Below are 21,087 nucleotides of genomic sequence, written 5' to 3' on the forward strand. Positions count from 1 at the left end.
CTGTGAAGTGGAGCCATTTCAGGACCCCGGTGCATCCAGTAAGTGTGTTAATATGTGTCCTGTGAAGTAATCCAGGGTTTTGTGTGAGTGAGTCCTGTGTGTTGAATACAATGCCGATGTTATAAGCTGTCCAATGATCAGATATTAAAGTAGGCTGGATGCTGACATTATGGCCCTTTGAAAGGGTTCCCATGCACCACCAGAAGGTCACATCTTGAGAGGCATGTAGTGCACAATAGCCAGCATCGTGTACACAATGTGATGGCAAGCCACATGTAGGGCCAAATGTGACTATGAATGACAGAGTGCAACGCTGTGAGAATATTGGTAGTGGCGCACTCCATCATTCTCACAACACAGGGATGTACCATATTAAACCCAATTTGGTGGATCCCTGTATTGTCATGAAGATTGAGGACTAGGCTGGCAATTGTCCCCCAGCATGGCGCTCCGTCTTTTGCACTCCATGCATGTTGCCCTTATGTGGAATGTAATTGGCTTACATGCAGGTCAAGGCCAAAAGTGTGCTGGCATGGAAATGGGTGTGTAAGGAATAGTACTGGCAGATCAGGTCTTGATAGGTGTCTACACCTGGACACATGAATGTAGATGTGATAGTCCTGTGGATACCAGCTTTCTAGTTGTCAGCCCTCCTAAGATTTGGTCCACTCCTTGACTCCATGTATGATTGGGCATGCCTTGGTGGATGACCAGGACAGTTGAGATGATGGATTGCATGGCCATCCCCCCTTAGGCTCAGGGGCAGTCGAATACACAATTTGTAGGTAGATGTGATGCTCACAGTGTAGGTGCCAGTCATATTGATCAGGCTTGCATGTGTACCTATCAGCTCTGATCCCTTATGGTTACCAACAGCATCCCATCCTCCTATTAACATATCCAAGTTCCTGGTGATGTATGGTTGTGAATAGACACAGATGATGAGGAAGTTTGGGCATGATGTATGTCAAGTTTGCACTGCCTTTGCATTATTGTTTATAATGCAAAAGTGATGCATACTTCCATGTGTCTGGTTCATTTTCGCATTTTGCGTCGCCTTGATGGCAATAAAATGATGCTACGGTAGCATTATAGTTACATTTATCAGGGTCATTGTCTTTTCTGGAATGTGAGTTTGAGTGTATGTGTAATTAGATGTAGCAGTGTAAGCTACTAATCTGTACAGACTCCACACAATGCTAACACTGATGGTTGCCTGTCTCTATTTCACAGCTGTCAACATGAGTAATGATGTGCTACCCGCATTCCAAAAGAGGGCAGTGACGTACCGCCATATCCTGGCAGTGGAATCTGACTTCAGTTTATTGGCTCGCTCCTACTGTGCTGAGAGGGCAACGGGGGAATTGCGGGTAATCCCACAAGGGGTCCCCACAGTGGCTAAGAAGGCACCACAAACACGTCTCCTCTCCTCAGCAGTGCAGGGGGGCACATCTAGCACCACTCCCACTACCTCCGCTGCAACAACTTCAAATACTACAGTGCAACAGACCACAGCACCTAATGCCATGGACACGCAAATGCTGCAGGATCTGAAGAGGGACGTTTCCCTGGTCCTGAAACATTTGGACAGTCTGCAGAAGGAGGTGGATGACAACACCAAGAGGCTGAAGTGCATAAAAAACTGAAGAAAGGCAAAATCTGAGTGAATCTGAACTGCCACCTCCAAGTTCTGTCCCCTCCCTTCTGCTTTTAAGTTATGTTTGATTGTGGGTTTTAGGGGGATAGTGTTAGGTTAGCGTAGGTATGTAGTTTAGTTAGGATAAGTGGTTTTGGGGGTGGGTTATTTACTTATTACGTGTTAATTGGTGGGCGGTGGGTCATGTTAGGGTATATATGTGTTTAATAAAAAAATATATATATATATATTTAAAAATACAAAATATATATATTTGTTTAGATTTAGTTAGTATATGTGTAGTATTAGTATATGTTGTCCTGCATGTGTCCTGTAACTTACGGGGGTGGGGGGCCAATGTTTACAGTGTGGTGTTAAATGTGTGAGTTAAGGTTAGCATAGGGTAGTTAGCTTTAGTTGTTGGTATAGTTAGAATAGGTTAATTTAGGATAGGGTAGGTTTTATTATTTTTTTGTTCAGTTTAATACTTAATACAAATCTTTTTGTATACTCCTATACATACTGTGTTATATGCTAGTGTCTCAGGAGTACACAGTGCAACTTCTGTGTTGGCCTAGGGATTTCGTCCTGCCACTGAATCCCTCTCATGACATGTGCATCACCTATTGACAACTAAGCTGTCACATTGGCAGCAATAACATGTCTACTTGCCCATGCATCTGCCATCCAGTGTACCCACCACTCAAGGTGACTATATTAACTTTGTATTGGACAGGAAGGTGTGGTAATTCAGCTGTCAGTGTTGGGGTCCTGTGTAGGAATGTTGGGGACTATGGCACATCTGACAACAGCCTACATTTGAACTAAATCCTGCAAAAGTGACTGGTGGCAATCACTAATGAGGTTAGGTACCTCTGTTTTACACCAGTGTGTTTTACTGGTTCTCCCAGCAGACGATATTGAACAGTTTCACAGCCATCCTGACATATATAAAGAGTGAAGCATACATGTATTCTTAATTTTTGACATACTCAGTGAATTGCTTGGGATGAGACCAGCATTGACATCTATCATGCTGGAACCTTGTTTGTAGGTATGTGCCCCCATATTCCTGGACCCTTGTACTGACACTCTGTGACTAATGTCATGGTTACACCATCACAATTCCTAAGTGTAGTAGATGTGTCACAATACATAAAGACAAGCTGCTTGACGGATCACCCCAAAACTTTTCAGGCCACAGCTGAAGTGAGTGGCAAACTAGTTTTGAAATTTTTGTGAAGATTCGTCAAACAGAGTCAAAGTTATTAGCAAAACAACAAAAGTTTTTCCTATGGTTTGGCTGCCTACAGCGTGTTGGGCTCAGAGCTTGGCCACACGCCAGGCCCTACATCCAAACTCTGCTTTGCATGGCCATACGTTCGTTCACAAGTTTCAAGTCAATAGAGTGAAGGTGATCCTCTTCAGTGACACTGAAACCCCAGTTCTTTATCTTAGTGTTTTATTTTTATTTTGACCTAGGGATAATCTGACTGGTGTGGGTTGGGTGCAAGGTTTGGGTTTTCTGACCATGTATACTCCCACTGTAGTGGGGTTAGGATCTGCACTCACCTACACCCATTATTAAATATAGAACTACCATCATGTTTGTGCTTACGGTGAGTAAGATATTCAACAATGCGTTGTTGGATTGCCTTGGAAAGTCTTGTAAGAGAAAGGTTTAAGAAAGTAAATTGAGCACTCAGATTATGCAAATCAATAGTCAAGTCATGGACATACGAGAAACACTCAGCTCACCTGTCATTCCAGTTTGAATAAGTGGATTGTTAGCTGTGGATAGAGGGGCCACTTGTCCGACCTCGAATATTTTACACATATCTTTGTGGAGGAGTTCAACACATGAAGAGAACTCAACCCACAGCCTTTCCAGCTCTTTACGATCCTCCTTGGATAGCTGTTTGTCCTTGAGAGCTGCTGTCAGTTTGTTTCTGTTGCTGACAGCTACCTCTTGGGCCTTCTCCCGGGTTCGCCGTAGTTCATCTCGTAATTTGCAGCTGTCTGAGGATCCTCCCACAGTTGCGGCAAGATGTCGGTAGCAAGCCACCACCTTTCCACATTGCACAAAGAGCACCATAGGAACCAAAAAAAACACAAAAAACAAACTCTTAGACAGTACATTTCAGTAAGATTACCATGCCATTATTTTACTTTGAAGTTGGTAAACCTTGGAGAAAATCTGTAGTACTTGGTTACTGCAACCTATTTGAGATTGTTGTTCCTAAAGCGAAAAATTGCATGTTGAACGTGAAAAAGCAGTAACTGGATAAATACTCTGGGTGCCATTTAGCAAATTGGTAGTTGTAAAGAAATGGCTCCCTGTTGCAGTTACCCCCCACTTTTTGCCTGATACTGATGCTGACTTGACTGAGAAGTGTGCGGGGACCCTGCTAACCAGGCCCCAGCACCAGTGTTCCTTCACCTAAAATGTACCATTGTATCCACAATTGGCCCACCCTGGCATCCAGATAAGTCCCTTGTAACTGGTACTTCTAGTACCAAGGGCCCTGATGCCAAGGAAGGTCTCTAAGGGCTGCAGCATGTCTTATGCCACCCTAGAGACCCCTCACTCAGCACAGACACACTGCTTACAAGCCTGTGTGTGCTAGTGAGAACAAAATGAGTAAGTCGACATGGCACTCCCCTCAGGGTGCCATGTCAGCCTCTCACTGCCTATGCAGTATAGGTAAGACACCCCTCTAGCAGGCCTTACAGCCCTAAGGCAGGGTGCACTATACCATAGGTGAGGGTACCAGTGCATGAGCACTGTACCCCTACAGTGTCTAAACAAAACCTTAGACATTGTAAGTGCAGGGTAGCCATAAGAGTATATGGTCTGGGAGTCTGTTTTACACGAACTCCACAGCACCATAATGGCTACACTGAAAACTGGGAAGTTTGGTATCAAACTTCTCAGCACAATAAATGCACACTGATGCCAGTGTACATTTTATTGTAAAATACACCACAGAGGGCACCTTAGAGGTGCCCCCTGAAACTTAACCAACTAGCTGTGTAGGCTGACTGGTTCCAGCAGCCTGCCACACTAGAGACATGTTGCTGGCCCCATGGGGAGAGTGCCTTTGTCACTCTGAGGCCAGTAACAAAGCCTGCACTGGGTGGAGATGCTAACACCTCCCCCAGGCAGGAGCTGTGACACCTGGCGGTGAGCCTCAAAGGCCCACCCCTTAGTCACAGCCCAGCAGGGCACTCCAGCTTAGTGGAGTTGCCCGCCCCCTCCGGCCACGGCCCCCACTTTTGGCGGCAAGGCTGGAGGGAACAAAGAAAGCAACAAGGAGGAGTCACTGGCCAGTCAGGACAGCCCCTAAGGTGTCCTGAGCTGAAGTGACTCTAACTTTTAGAAATCCTCCATCTTGCAGATGGAGGATTCCCCCAATAGGGTTAGGATTGTGACCCCCTCCCCTTGGGAGGAGGCACAAAGAGGGTGTACCCACCCTCAGGGCTAGTAGCCATTGGCTACTAACCCCCCAGACCTAAACACGCCCTTAAATTTAGTATTTAAGGGCTCCCCTGAACCTAAGAATTTAGATTCCTGCAACTACAAGAAGAAGGACTGCCCAGCTGAAAACCCCTGCAGCGGAAGACCAGAAGACGACAACTGCCTTGGCTCCAGAAACTCACCGGCCTGTCTCCTGCCTTCCAAAGATCCTGCTCCAGCGACGCCTTCCGAAGGGACCAGCGACCTCGACATCCTCTGAGGACTGCCCCTGCTTCGAAAAGACAAGAAACTCCCGAGGACAGCGGACCTGCTCCAAGAAAAGCTGCAACTTTGTTTCCAGCAGCTTTAAAGAACCCTGCAAGCTCCCCGCAAGAAGCGTGAGACTTGCAACACTGCACCCGGCGACCCCGACTCGGCTGGTGGCGATCCAACACCTCAGGAGGGACCCCAGGACTACTCTGATACTGTGAGTACCAAAACCTGTCCCCCCTGAGCCCCCACAGCGCCGCCTGCAGAGGGAATCCCGAGGCTTCCCCTGACCGCGACTCTTTGAACCTAAAGTCCCGACGCCTGGGAGAGACCCTGCACCCGCAGCCCCCAGGACCTGAAGGACCGGACTTTCACTGGAGAAGTGACCCCCAGGAGTCCCTCTCCCTTGCCCAAGTGGAGGTTTCCCCGAGGAACCCCCCCTTGCCTGCCTGCAGCGCTGAAGAGATCCCGAGATCTCTCATAGACTAACATTGCGAACCCGACGCTTGTTTCGACACTGCACCCGGCCGCCCCCGCGCTGCTGAGGGTGAAATTTCTGTGTGGACTTGTGTCCCCCCCGGTGCCCTACAAAACCCCCCTGGTCTGCCCTCCGAAGACGCGGGTACTTACCTGCAAGCAGACCGGAACCGGGGCACCCCCTTCTCTCCATTCTAGCCTATGCGTTTTGGGCACCACTTTGAACTCTGCACCTGACCGGCCCTGAGCTGCTGGTGTGGTGACTTTGGGGTTGCTCTGAACCCCCAACGGTGGGCTACCTTGGACCAAGAACTGAACCCTGTAAGTGTCTTACTTACCTGGTAAAACTAACAAAAACTTACCTCCCCTAGGAACTGTGAAAATTGCACTAAGTGTCCACTTTTAAAACAGCTATTTGTGAATAACTTGAAAAGTATACATGCAATTTTGATGATTTGAAGTTCCTAACGTACTTACCTGCAATACCTTTCGAATGAGATATTACATGTAGAATTTGAACCTGTGGTTCTTAAAATAAACTAAGAAAAGATATTTTTCTATATAAAAACCTATTGGCTGGATTTGTCTCTGAGTGTGTGTACCTCATTTATTGTCTATGTGTATGTACAACAAATGCTTAACACTACTCCTTGGATAAGCCTATTGCTCGACCACACTACCACAAAATAGAGCATTTGTATTATCTATTTTTACCACTATTTTACCTCTAAGGGGAACCCTTGGACTCTGTGCATGCTATTCCTTACTTTGAAATAGCACATACAGAGCCAACTTCCTACATTGGTGGATCAGCGGTGGGGTACAAGACTTTGCATTTGCTGGACTACTCAGCCAATACCTGATCACACGACAAATTCCAAAATTGTCATTAGAAATTGATTTTTGCAATTTGAAAAGTTTTCTAAATTCTTAAAAGACCTGCTAGGGCCTTGTGTTAGATCCTGTTTAGCATTTCTTTTAGAGTGTAAAAGTTGTAAAAGTTTGAATTAGATTCTAGAACCAGTTTTAGATTCTTAAAAAGTATTCCAACTTTTAGAAGCAAAATGTCTAGCACAGATGTGACTGTGGTGGAACTCGACACCACACCTTACCTCCATCTACAGATGAGAGAGCTAAGGTCACTCTGTAAACTAAAGAAAATAGCAATGGGCCCCAAACCTACCAAAGTACAGCTCCAGGAGCTTTTGGCAGAGTTTGAAAAGGCCAACCCCTCTGAGGGTGGCAACTCAGAGGAAGATGATAGTGAATTGGAGGAAGATTCCCCCCTACCAGTCCTATCTAGGGAGAACAGGGTCCCTCAAACCCTGACTCCAAAAATAATAGTCAGAGATGCTGGTTCCCTCACAGGAGAGACCAACACCTCTGAAATCACTGAGGATAGCCCCAGTGAAGAGGACATCCAGTTAGCCAGGATGGCCAAAAGATTGGCTTTGGAAAGACAGATCCTAGCCATAGAAAGGGAAAGAAAAGAGATGGGCCTAGGTCCCATCAATGGTGGCAGCAACTTAAATAGGGTCAGAGATTCTCCTGACATCCTAAAAATCCCCAAAGGGATTGTAACAAAATATGAAGATGGTGATGACATCACCAAATGGTTCACAGCTTTTGAGAGGGCTTGTGTAACCAGAAAAGTGAACAGATCTCACTGGGGTGCTCTCCTTTGGGAAATGTTCACTGGAAAGTGTAGGGATAGACTCCTCACACTCTCTGGAAAAGATGCAGAATCTTATGACCTCATGAAGGGTACCCTGATTGAGGGCTTTGGATTCTCCACTGAGGAGTATAGAATTAGATTCAGGGGGGCTCAAAAATCCTCGAGCCAGACCTGGGTTGATTTTGTAGACTACTCAGTAAAAACACTAGATGGTTGGTTAACTGGAAATGAAGTGTGTGACTATGTTGGGCTTTATAATTTGTTTATGAAAGAACACATTTTAAGTAACTGCTTCAATGAAAAGTTGCATCAGTATCTGGTAGACCTAGGTCCAATTTCTCCCCAAGAATTGGGAAAGAAGGCAGACCACTGGGTCAAGACTAGGGTAACCAAAACTTCCACTGGGGGTGACCAAAAGAAAGGGGTTACCAAAACTCCCCAGGAGAAAGTGGGTAACACTAGAAACAAAGAAAAAGAGTCCTCTGTAGGCCCCCAAAAACCAGAACAGGTGGGTGGGCCCCAGGACACAACCCAAAACAAAGGTGGGTACCAGGGTAAGAACTGGGATGCCACTAAGGCATGGTGCCACAACTGTAAACAGTCTGGGCACCACACCAAGGACACTTCTTGTCCCAAAAACAAACCCCAGAACAAAATTCCTGGGGTAACCAGTGTAGCCATGGGAGATGACTCCTCAGATGAGGAGGTCTTCATAGCCTTCAACTGGAAACAGGGCCCAACAGGTGAGTTGGAGATTCCAGAGGGAAGTAGACACTTCCACCACCTACTGGTGAATGGAATCCCAACCACTGCCCTGAGAGACACTTGTGCCAGTCACACTATTGTGCATGACAGGCTGGTGCTCTCAAACCAGTACATCCCAGGTGAGACTGCCAGGGTAAGAGTTAGCCTAGACAGGGTCACTAAGAGGCCTGTGGCTTTAGTGCCCATAGAAGTGGGTGGCACTCTTAGCTGGAGAAGGGTAGTAGTCAGTACAGACCTCCCCCTTGATTGTCTCCTTGGAAATGACTACCCAGAGGTTAGTCAGAGCTCAAGAGAGGAACTGGTCCAGTGCCAGTCCTCTCCCAAGGATTCTGGGAGTCCTGCCTCTGCAGTAAATGCAAGCAGGCCCCAGAAGAAGAAGAAAAGAAAACAGAGTAGGAAGGGTGGACAACCTTTAGCCACGGTTACAGCAAGCCAAGGAGATTCTGCTCCAGTAGGGGAGAACTCCAAAAATGGCCCTGATAAAGTCCAACCTGGCCCACAAGAAGTCCTGGCTAGTCAGGCAACTGTTAAACCTGAGTGGGTGGCTCCTCAGCTAACAGAAGAAAGAGTGGAAGAAGGGTGTTTACTACAAGATGTGGTAACCCCCCACTCCAATACAGCAGACAGGCAACCTGAACCCAAAGAAGCCTGTAACTTAGCCCCTTCCCTTTTAGGTGAAGAGCTAAAGGTGTGGTTCTGGGCACTGACAGCTGTCAGTGGCCTCTGCTGGGTGTTAGCCTTTGTGGCTGCACTATCCTTGGCATGGTGGTCAGACCCCATGCCAAATAGCAAGTTAGGCCCCCTGACCCTGTTGGTCATGGTGGGGTTACTCCAGCTCTGGGTAACCTCTTTGGGTAAGCTAGGGATGACCCTGGCTAAGATAAGATTAGCAGAGGTGGATACCTCTAAGACCAAAATAGAAAGAATGGGTGGAGACATTGAAGAGGCAGACAAGAGGCAATTCAGACTAGGTCCTATCACTGTGGAAGTGGGTCAGTTCCCCAAAGGGAATGACCTGAACAGAAGGATGTAAGGCAGAGTAGGCCCTGCAACTAACCAGCCTATTTCTCCTACTCTTCCTCGCCTGACAGACTAGGAAGACTCTCCCAGCTTGGGCTGAGTCTCCTGGCCTGTAGGCTGGGGGGGGCTTGTGTAAAGAAATGGCTCCCTGTTGCAGTTACCCCCCACTTTTTGCCTGATACTGATGCTGACTTGACTGAGAAGTGTGCGGGGACCCTGCTAACCAGGCCCCAGCACCAGTGTTCCTTCACCTAAAATGTACCATTGTATCCACAATTGGCCCACCCTGGCATCCAGATAAGTCCCTTGTAACTGGTACTTCTAGTACCAAGGGCCCTGATGCCAAGGAAGGTCTCTAAGGGCTGCAGCATGTCTTATGCCACCCTAGAGACCCCTCACTCAGCACAGACACACTGCTTACAAGCCTGTGTGTGCTAGTGAGAACAAAATGAGTAAGTCGACATGGCACTCCCCTCAGGGTGCCATGTCAGCCTCTCACTGCCTATGCAGTATAGGTAAGACACCCCTCTAGCAGGCCTTACAGCCCTAAGGCAGGGTGCACTATACCATAGGTGAGGGTACCAGTGCATGAGCACTGTACCCCTACAGTGTCTAAACAAAACCTTAGACATTGTAAGTGCAGGGTAGCCATAAGAGTATATGGTCTGGGAGTCTGTTTTACACGAACTCCACAGCACCATAATGGCTACACTGAAAACTGGGAAGTTTGGTATCAAACTTCTCAGCACAATAAATGCACACTGATGCCAGTGTACATTTTATTGTAAAATACACCACAGAGGGCACCTTAGAGGTGCCCCCTGAAACTTAACCAACTAGCTGTGTAGGCTGACTGGTTCCAGCAGCCTGCCACACTAGAGACATGTTGCTGGCCCCATGGGGAGAGTGCCTTTGTCACTCTGAGGCCAGTAACAAAGCCTGCACTGGGTGGAGATGCTAACACCTCCCCCAGGCAGGAGCTGTGACACCTGGCGGTGAGCCTCAAAGGCCCACCCCTTTGTCACAGCCCAGCAGGGCACTCCAGCTTAGTGGAGTTGCCCGCCCCCTCCGGCCACGGCCCCCACTTTTGGCGGCAAGGCTGGAGGGAACAAAGAAAGCAACAAGGAGGAGTCACTGGCCAGTCAGGACAGCCCCTAAGGTGTCCTGAGCTGAAGTGACTCTAACTTTTAGAAATCCTCCATCTTGCAGATGGAGGATTCCCCCAATAGGGTTAGGATTGTGACCCCCTCCCCTTGGGAGGAGGCACAAAGAGGGTGTACCCACCCTCAGGGCTAGTAGCCATTGGCTACTAACCCCCCAGACCTAAACACGCCCTTAAATTTAGTATTTAAGGGCTCCCCTGAACCTAAGAATTTAGATTCCTGCAACTACAAGAAGAAGGACTGCCCAGCTGAAAACCCCTGCAGCGGAAGACCAGAAGACGACAACTGCCTTGGCTCCAGAAACTCACCGGCCTGTCTCCTGCCTTCCAAAGATCCTGCTCCAGCGACGCCTTCCGAAGGGACCAGCGACCTCGACATCCTCTGAGGACTGCCCCTGCTTCGAAAAGACAAGAAACTCCCGAGGACAGCGGACCTGCTCCAAGAAAAGCTGCAACTTTGTTTCCAGCAGCTTTAAAGAACCCTGCAAGCTCCCCGCAAGAAGCGTGAGACTTGCAACACTGCACCCGGCGACCCCGACTCGGCTGGTGGCGATCCAACACCTCAGGAGGGACCCCAGGACTACTCTGATACTGTGAGTACCAAAACCTGTCCCCCCTGAGCCCCCACAGCGCCGCCTGCAGAGGGAATCCCGAGGCTTCCCCTGACCGCGACTCTTTGAACCTAAAGTCCCGACGCCTGGGAGAGACCCTGCACCCGCAGCCCCCAGGACCTGAAGGACCGGACTTTCACTGGAGAAGTGACCCCCAGGAGTCCCTCTCCCTTGCCCAAGTGGAGGTTTCCCCGAGGAACCCCCCCCTTGCCTGCCTGCAGCGCTGAAGAGATCCCGAGATCTCTCATAGACTAACATTGCGAACCCGACGCTTGTTTCGACACTGCACCCGGCCGCCCCCGCGCTGCTGAGGGTGAAATTTCTGTGTGGACTTGTGTCCCCCCCGGTGCCCTACAAAACCCCCCTGGTCTGCCCTCCGAAGACGCGGGTACTTACCTGCAAGCAGACCGGAACCGGGGCACCCCCTTCTCTCCATTCTAGCCTATGCGTTTTGGGCACCACTTTGAACTCTGCACCTGACCGGCCCTGAGCTGCTGGTGTGGTGACTTTGGGGTTGCTCTGAACCCCCAACGGTGGGCTACCTTGGACCAAGAACTGAACCCTGTAAGTGTCTTACTTACCTGGTAAAACTAACAAAAACTTACCTCCCCTAGGAACTGTGAAAATTGCACTGTGTCCACTTTTAAAACAGCTATTTGTGAATAACTTGAAAAGTATACATGCAATTTTGATGATTTGAAGTTCCTAACGTACTTACCTGCAATACCTTTCGAATGAGATATTACATGTAGAATTTGAACCTGTGGTTCTTAAAATAAACTAAGAAAATATATTTTTCTATATAAAAACCTATTGGCTGGATTTGTCTCTGAGTGTGTGTACCTCATTTATTGTCTATGTGTATGTACAACAAATGCTTAACACTACTCCTTGGATAAGCCTATTGCTCGACCACACTACCACAAAATAGAGCATTAGTATTATCTATTTTTACCACTATTTTACCTCTAAGGGGAACCCTTGGACTCTGTGCATGCTATTCCTTACTTTGAAATAGCACATACAGAGCCAACTTCCTACAGTAGTGCATCCGCTTTTTTAGAATTACTCATGCGAATGGATGCAAATGTACTGCTCTTTGCAATTTCAAACTTTGCCAGTTTGGCATCTGGAAAGGTTAACCAGTAACAGTTATCCAGGCATGCTACTGTCATTTTCACACATTACTATTTCTCAAATGCAGTATTGTATGTGGAGTACAATTATGCATTAGGTAAAGATACCTCTATGGATTATGGGGATGTTATGAACCTCTTCGCATGTTGGAAGGGTATTTACTCCAGTCCTTTGCAGGAGCAAATCGCTCACGGTTTCCAGGAAGGGAAAGGGCCATAGGGAAGTTTGTGGATGCTCAGAAATCCACGATTTTGAGGACATCTAAAACTTGCCTGACAAACAACTCTTTAAAAGTAACTTTATGATGTGGGTATTCAGTTCCACAGTAGTAAATTAATTTAGGCTTGCTAGGTATCCTTTTGTGGAACCCCTGGCAGGTGTATGTCTAGCAATTTTCAGCCTTAAAACGTTTATGGACAAACTTATCTTTCTTAATTTGATCCAGCAAATATTAGTTATGTGACTCAATAACTGTGTTTAGGTAAATCTTGAAGATGCTGCAGATAAAAGCCACATCTTACTAGATTTCAGTTTTTCGCAATAACATTTAAAATTAATTCTTAAAATGAAATCTCTTAGGTACCAAAGGAAACTTGTTGTGCTCCATTTCTGAAAATCAAATACACTGGACTTTATTTGGAGTTGACAACTCAAATGAGACACATAAATACAGCCACAGTCTGTGTATGCAGCAGTGATGTGCTTGCTGCCTTTATAGTCAGTTCTAGCACCCACATTCTAGCCCACTTTTGACAATTTTTCCAACTCGGGTTTTCTAGGCTAATCAATGTAACTTTCCAGGCCTCTTTTCCAACATCTACACAAATGCTCAGACAAGATCTCACCTCCAGCATTAGGTGTCCTATAAGTAAGCATTGGCAAAGCCTGGTTTCATTTTGAGTCCCGATTAAACATTAAAAAAGCCTGCAAAAATGTTTGTACAGTATGTGTTAAAATTAAGATTTATGATACACACTGGTAATGGGTTGAAGTTTTTTCTTCTCTTGACACCTCCAAGTCAAATCATCACACACTGACAGTTCATCTGTCAATATTCTAAGTTAGACACCCGTAGATTCCATAAGGATGGTGGGTGAGGAGAAAAGAAAGGGACGAACCATGACTAAGGGAATTAACTTTGGAAAGGGAGAAGTACATTACTTCTTAATAATTATACATATATTTATTTAAATAACATTTAAGTGAGTCATTTAATTTACAACAGTATGCATGTATGATAAATAATTTAATGTTTGATGGCTTTTGAGATAAAATTGTCTCTCATACATTGCAAAGTAAGCACTTCTTAGAATGCAGAATAATACACGAAACAGCCAATAGTATGAGGCTGGATAGAATTACTCTTCTGGATTGAGCCAAAGTTGACTCTGTGTATATTTTAAAGAATTGTCAACAATAGGTCACCATTCAGCTGTGCTATCAAGCTAGACCGAAGTACTGACATTAACCTTTAAATGAACAGTCTGAGGTACTGATCTGACTTCTGTGGATAAAATGTTTGTAAGTCAACTCAGTAACAAATTAAATTTCTTTCCCACATAGATTGTGATAAATGTATGTGACTATCTTCAAGCAGGAGTTTAGAAGCAAATAATTAGCTGAGTTAAAGTTCAGGAGAGAGAAGACGGACTTGACAATTTGTTGTATTATCCATCAAGTTCTGTATGTCAATTTATTATTTTGTCTTTTGATCTGCACTGTAGTATCCAATAAGTCAATCATTTGGGATCTGAAGAAGTAGAATTAAATATATTGGCAAGAAATATGGAGTACTTACAGAACCACACATTTTCCTATGTGAAGACGCAAGGACAAGCACCCTTTCTTGAACTGCTGCTTTACACACCCTCTTTGTATACCACTTGATATCCATGCTAGAGGCCAGACATACAGGTTGACATATGTTTAGTTACAATATCAACTAGCGAGTGAACTGCCCGCATAACAGCCACATCCATGGCTTAAGGATGTTTTAGCAATATGGATTCTTCTGCTTTCACAGTGATAGCTTCCGAACCCTGACTGAACTATTATTGCAAATAGAAAACAATTCCCACAGTAATGAATGCAAGGAACAGAAGTTAATTAGATTATGTGTACTTGATATATGTGCCAAGGGACAACCAAATAGGTGACTACTTTCGTATTCAGCTCACCCCTTGCTGACATCAGTTCATCAGAATTTTGCAGATCCTACTGGAGAATTCCTGTTAAACAAAGCTATTCTGGAGGTTGGAATGTGTTGATTACCTTTCTGGGACTCATTGCTGTCTGAAGTGCTACTTCCTTGTTCAAGAGGCCCCAAGTTCTTTGTTGATATTCGCAGCCGCGGCTGCCACTGAACGGGGTGGCAGGGTGGGGGATGAGAAGGTTAGGGGGAAATAAAAAAAAAGAAAAAGAAAAAAACAACTTACCTCTTTCCTATGGGCGGAGACAGGTTTGTCTCCTCTGTCCTCTTCCCAGGAGCAAACAGGCTTCCAGACTTCCCTCCAATCACGACACTGCTGTCATCAGCATGACAGCAGTGCCATGATTGGTGTGAGTGCCCTGCTTCAGCGCTCACAGAGGGAGTGGCACCATGTGCACTTTTTCCTCCCAGCTGTTCAATACAGCTAGGTGGCGAAATGCAAAGTGTGCCTGTCAGTTTGGCCAGCCGAACATGGCTGGCCAAACAGACATGCATACTTATGGTGCACCAACCACTCCTCCACCAGGCCAACCCCGCCCACACCTGGCAGACAGAAAAATAAAACTATAATAACACTTTGTTATTATGGTTTTATTTTTCCCTCCACTTCTGCTTAAACTGGGGGGTGGCACTCTTCCGCCTTAGCGGAGGAGCCACCCCTGGATATTCGTAGTGTAAATAGAGTCAGTCATGTAGAATGTGAAGGCACACGTAAAAAACAAACAAGATTCACAATCACAGTATAAAGTGTCCCATTGGTATATTTTCAAATTAGATTTGCATGAAAAAGTATTTCAAGGTACTGAATAAATTATTTAAAGGTCAATGAAATTTTTAGTTAGGAAGGTTACAAACGATGTCTAAGTACAACTGATGTGTTTGAAATTGAGATATAAGGAAATGATGTGTTGCAGACGATATAGATTTGCATGAAAAGGTATTTCATGGTACTGAATAAATTACTCTAAGGTCAATTAAATTTTCAGTTAGGAAGGTTACAAACGATGGAATTGAATTATATGAAGAGAGGGTCAGGAAATGGCTGTTTCAAATACATTGAATTGAACGTATTCTGCTTGTAATCTTGTGATTTGACAGTTAAATTATTTAAACTACAGCTAAATCAAAGGTAGATATTTTAATTTGTGAGTATTTATTAGTTTTTACTACGAGATGTGTACATTTCCCACTATTGATTGTTGATCGATTGTTGCAATGTTAATATTCTAATATGGAATGTATTGTTCAGTTCGATTTAGGTTTTATTACTCTTGAATATATTACTTTCGGAGGTCCTGAAGAAGTCCAGGGATACTCCCTGGATGAAACACGTGTTGACGGACATATGGACAAGTAAGAGAGATGGCTAAACTAAATATGACGGATTAGTAAGAGAATTATTAGGAACGGATAAACAAGGAACTTTTGAGAACTTCGATATAAAGATATATGAGTGATTTCGTGGAACTTTTATAAAATCGGAATTTTTGAATTATGATGGACTGAAAAAAGTTTGGAACTATGAACTAAATAGTTGAAACACACATCGAAGGAATATATAATTTGGACAGCTGATTTCAATTTGAGATTGGATCTGGACTTTATTGTAAAATCTAAACACTATACTTATAAGCCATTACTTAGAATTTGAAAATATACCAATGGGACACTTTATATTGTGATTGTGAATCTTGTTTGTTTTTTACGTGTGCCTTCACATTCTACATAACATTGGTTAAGTAGCTTAACCTCTAGGGGTGGTTAGGGGGTGAGACCCCAGTGCAGAGCACCGTAGCATAATTCACCTGAGTTTCTGGATTGGGAGATTTGGGGCGCCTCTTCACTCTATAATATCACCCTCCTTTTAATGGGTAAATGGAGTCAGTCCTTTAACCTGGAGTTTTTTGGGGGGTACACTGAGATCTGGGTAGCTGCTCCTCATCTGTGGTGATCCACTGTAAGGAAGCATATTACCGAGAGACCTCAGAGATGCCAGCTGTTGTGAGGTTCTTATTCCTGTGAGGGATCACATTTCTGATGTCCCCGAGGGCAGAGGGGCTATCAGTCTCAATGGTCTGCAAGGTGGTATGAGAAAGGGCCTCAAATGAGAGTGAAGTAGGCAGACGTAGCACTGTGGGGTATTAGTACAATGGCTCTTCCTAGGCCTTGTGTAGGTGCAGATGTGCTAACTCGGGGTCATATCGGACTGAATTTTGAGGGTTCTTTTTGAGGTGCAATTGATGAGGATTTGCTGCTGCTGTCTGCCAACAGTCCATGAAATGGGTTGTGTTGTCCGTACAGAGGGAAAACATTACATCAGTGGTGTTGGACCAGACCTGAATGATTGCAGCGTGAGGTAGAGATAGCAGCACATTAGGCATAGGCTGCTTGTTGAATTAGTTTAAATTAACAGACACTGGGGCCCTCACTAAGAGTTTGGCAGGCAGCAAAGGCCGCCCGCCAAACTCTTTGGGTCGGAAACCCCCCACTCTGGTTTTCCATCTGCTGGCCCTATTATGAGTTTCCTACTGGACCAGTGGGAAACTCACCACAACATTGACGCTGGCTCGTGATTCTGGCAGTGAAAAGCATGATGGAACTCTCTATGGGGGGGTCTGCACTGCCCATGCCAAGTGCATGGGCAGTGCAAGAGCCCCCAGGGGGCCCCTGGCATCCTGTCTCCGACAGCTTTTGCATGGCGTTGGGACCGCCATGCAAAAGCTGGCAGAGAGGGGAGTCATAATCCCAGGGCAGCGCTGCTTGCAGCACTGCCCTGGCGGATTAAGACCGCTGGCACGGCCAGGCTGTCGACCGGTGGCAACCTGGCGGTGCCCGCAGTCAGACCGTGGTGGTTCTGCCAGGGTCATAATGTGGAGGCCAGACCGCTGCTTTGGTGCCGTTCAGACCGCCACCATGAGTCTGGCGGTCCTAGGACCGCCAGACTCCTAATGAACACCTGGGTGTACACTGCAGAGGTCAGGAACGTAAGTTCCGTAGTGCTGCACCTTTCTTCTGCACATTCTCAGGCACTGGATTAAACATACATAGAGCAGATCACTGAGATGCTAGTTAATGTAATACATAGAGATCCGTTTAATATGGTTCTGTATCATAAATTAAAGAAACACTCCTAAACGGATGGGATACCCTATCAGAATATTAGGCATCCTAGCTTCTTGACAAGTCTATAGCAAACTCAAGACACTGCAACAGGAGCAAAATATTAAAATGCTGCAGATATGGTTCATAAGTTTCAAGAACTCATGAAAGGGATTCAAGGGACTTGGTGAACAATGAAGTTTTTGACATATATAGTAGAGGTGTCTGGCAGCTAACTGAGGTTATCAGAGTTATGGAGACAAGGGGGATATTATGCTCTTACTTAAGAAAATGGAGTAAGGATAAAAACAACGAGCTAAGAATTGTCATGGGGACCTTATGGGCCCAAGCTGGTTCCCGTGTTTTTAGCTTCATTTTATATTTTACATTTACACTGTTTTAGCTGCTTTGCTTTTAGCATGGCTTTTTTAGTGAGGACCTATCAGGAATAAGGGTGTGCGCGGTCCAGGTCCCGCCTGAAACTCCGCTGTGCATATTTGCAGTGCTTCATGCGCACCACTTGTCATCCCCTCTTGTTCTAAAAGTGGTCATCAGCGTCGCCTGCCCTGTGGTAAAGCTCATGTAGCTGCAGGGTTAGGACATTGGTGGGCAAGATGCACTTATCAGTGCTATTTTAGGATTGGACTACAATTCCCAAGTTTCTAGAGGCAGCGGCCATCATGGGGTGTGGCAGGCCTATAAAGCCCAGCCACACCCAAGCACATTGCTCACTATTTTGAATACTTCGATGCACTCAGACCTCGTGGGGGTTCCTCTGAAGAAGAGCAGATTTCCTACATGGCAGCTTGACAGTAAATCGCAGTATCTTTGTTTCAATGGTGAATTCAGATACGAGTAGGTCGTACTCGTAGCGGTAAGGTCTTGATGAGCCCAATCTTGAAGGGGGTTGTTGCTTCCCGAAGTAAAGCGCCCCTTAGCACAACGAGCAAAGCATTTTCAGTTCAAAGAGTAAAGCGCCCCTAAGCACAACGAGCAAAGCGCTTTCAGTTCAAAGAGTAAAGCAGCCTTGGCGCGACCATCAAAGCTCTTCGGATCACATGAGTAAAGCGCTCCTTAACACAACGAGCAAAGCGCTTCAGGCCCCACTTGTAAAGCACCCTTGGCAGGGCAATGAAAGCGCTTCAGTCCACATGAGTAATGCACCCTTGGCACGGCAATCAAAGCTCTTCAGTCCACATGAGTAAAGTGTCCTTGGCACGGCAATCAAAGCGCTTCAGTCCACATGAGTAAAGCGCCCTTGGCACGGTAATCAAAGCGCTTCAGTCCACATGAGTAAAGCGCCCTTGGCACGGCAATCAAATCGCTTCAGTCCACATGAGTAAAGCGCCTTTGGCACGGCAATCAAAGCGCTTCAGTCCACATGAGTAAAGCGCCCTTGGCACGGTAATCAAAGCTTTTCAGGCTACATGAGTAAAGCACCCCTCAGCATAACGAGCGTAGCGCTTCAGACAAAGCAAGTGAAGGCGCTCTCTGGCATATTGAACAAAGCGATTCATGTATAACAAGCAAGGCGCTTCTATCCAACGAACAAAGCGCTTCAAGTTCAATGAGTAAAACTTTCAGGCCTAGGTAGTCAATGTGAAAACGTTTCGGAGATAAGCAAGTTATAGTCTCATTGTTTTTTGAGAAGCGTAATATGTGAGATATATATTTAAGTCTTTGAGAATATGTGAGATACATATTTAAGTCTTTGAGAATTCCTAGGCTGAGATCAAATGTTTACGTTTATGAATGTATAGTGATTACATGATTGACATTCAGAGTATGTCCATAGTCCAAGACTCTTGCCATCTCTAGGTTCAGAGGTTGCAGTTTGATTTTATTCCATGATTCAAAGAAGGGGCTACGCCCAATTCACAAAGGGTCTCAATCTGATACCACGGAGACGCCTTTATTCAAGAGTCTATTGGTGAGTTATACTGTTATGAATGAGTATATGCATATTTGTTCTAACCTTTTCTTTTCAGATCCCTCTCCCTGCAGTTCCCTACCCTAATTCCCTTTCCCCGCCTGGCTTCATCATAACTCTGTGCTATAATAGCTTTCTGAGTTGGTGACGCTGGGAGATGGGCCTTTTGTTCAGCAGCGTGCAGATCCTGAGGAAAGGGCACTGTGACAGGACCTTTTACACACTTTTATCAGCTTGGTTTTATATTAGGAAAATATAAAATGAGTTGCTTGTTTAGTTGGCATCTGCACGACATATAATCAGTACTCTCTGTCCAAGACTAAGAGCATGGTAGACAATATCCTTATTTGTGTTGCCCATTCAGGAGATAACTTCTAATATCTAGACACAGCATTGCATCAGAGCTGTACTTCCAAAACAGTATGAGTTTATTATATAAACGATGTACTGAACACAGCTCTATAGTGGAAGTGCTGCATTCGGTAACCCCTGTGTGCTAGGAGAGGGAGCCACTGTGGGTCAGGGCAGGTTCCCTGGTTCGTGGTGCCAAAGATGCTGCAAAGAGCGCTTATGGACTGCTGCTGGTGCCTCGAGAAGATGTCCGAAACAGACAAGGGCCAGAGAGAAAAGAGAGTGAGTGAGAGAGAGAGAGAGAGTGTGTCGGTGTTTGTGTGTGTGTTTTATCTACCTCTGCCATTTTAACCATATACAATGGAGATTTCGATACTTTTGTCATTCTATTCTTGCCCAATGCAAAATATTGTGCCTTCACATAGAGATTTTACCTTTAAAATCTGTTTTCCTTTTTTCTGTGGCATGGCACATTGAGACTTGGCATGGCATATTAAAAAATAAAATCTTGTCATGGAGTTCTGAAATGTGGTTTTTGGTATCAGGTCCCATATCTGCTTCCCAGTGTGATGTATCCATCTAGTACATTGTTCATTATCGCAGACAAAACTATAACTTGCACCTTATTTTTCAAAAATATATAGCACTGTAATAAGAATAATATTGTTTTATTAGTGAAAATACTATTCGCATGACTGCTGAGGTGACTAGAAGCTCTTTGAACGCAACCAATCTCACTCCTGTATGGCTGGATGAGCAGCTGGGATTTTTTCCGCCTCAACCGTCTTCAAAATATGAAGTTTGTAAGCACCGGGACATTGTTTAAATGTCAGGTCATGGTGAATAGGGAGGCTACACACATTTTATTCCCACCAAAATGAAAAACACAGCCTCGAAAATGCCGCAGGGTAAGAGTTTCCACAGAAAGGAACGCGGTCTGGCTACAAACAGGATCTACAGACAGGGCTCGTTTCTAGCTCATTTCTGGCGTCTATGCAGGAGGCGGATGCCTCTCGGCCGGCAGGTGGAAAGAGATGCAGTGGAATTAAATGCTTCTAGACTTTACGGCAGGATCGTAGTTGCCACTGGTGCAGCAGGTGCAGTGGCACCGGGACCCAGAGCCGTGATAAATGCTGTATTTTACTACTGTAACAGCAGTCAAAGGACTTTCTCGCCTCAAGGGCCATGGTATATTTGCAAAAAAAAAAAAAAAAAAGCACTGCTCTCTGTCCTTGTCCTCAAACCGTCTATCTTTTTATGGGAAAATGGGACGGGTGAGGTTGTTGGG

General features: G+C 45.5%; 1 protein-coding gene across 1 annotated transcript in view; it reads right to left on the reverse strand.

Moving 5' to 3' along the window:
- The window catches only part of LOC138268486 (regulator of G-protein signaling 9-binding protein B-like), a 44,708-nt gene that overhangs the window by 23,158 nt on the left and 463 nt on the right, over positions 1 to 21,087 (reverse strand). Inside the window, exon 2 of the mRNA XM_069218197.1 lies at positions 3,395 to 3,704. Coding sequence (XP_069074298.1) covers positions 3,395 to 3,704 — 310 coding nt within the window. The remainder of the gene's footprint in view (positions 1 to 3,394; positions 3,705 to 21,087) is intronic.

Source organism: Pleurodeles waltl, chromosome 2_1, assembly GCF_031143425.1.
Source record: "Pleurodeles waltl isolate 20211129_DDA chromosome 2_1, aPleWal1.hap1.20221129, whole genome shotgun sequence".
Lineage (NCBI taxonomy): Eukaryota > Metazoa > Chordata > Amphibia > Caudata > Salamandridae > Pleurodeles > Pleurodeles waltl.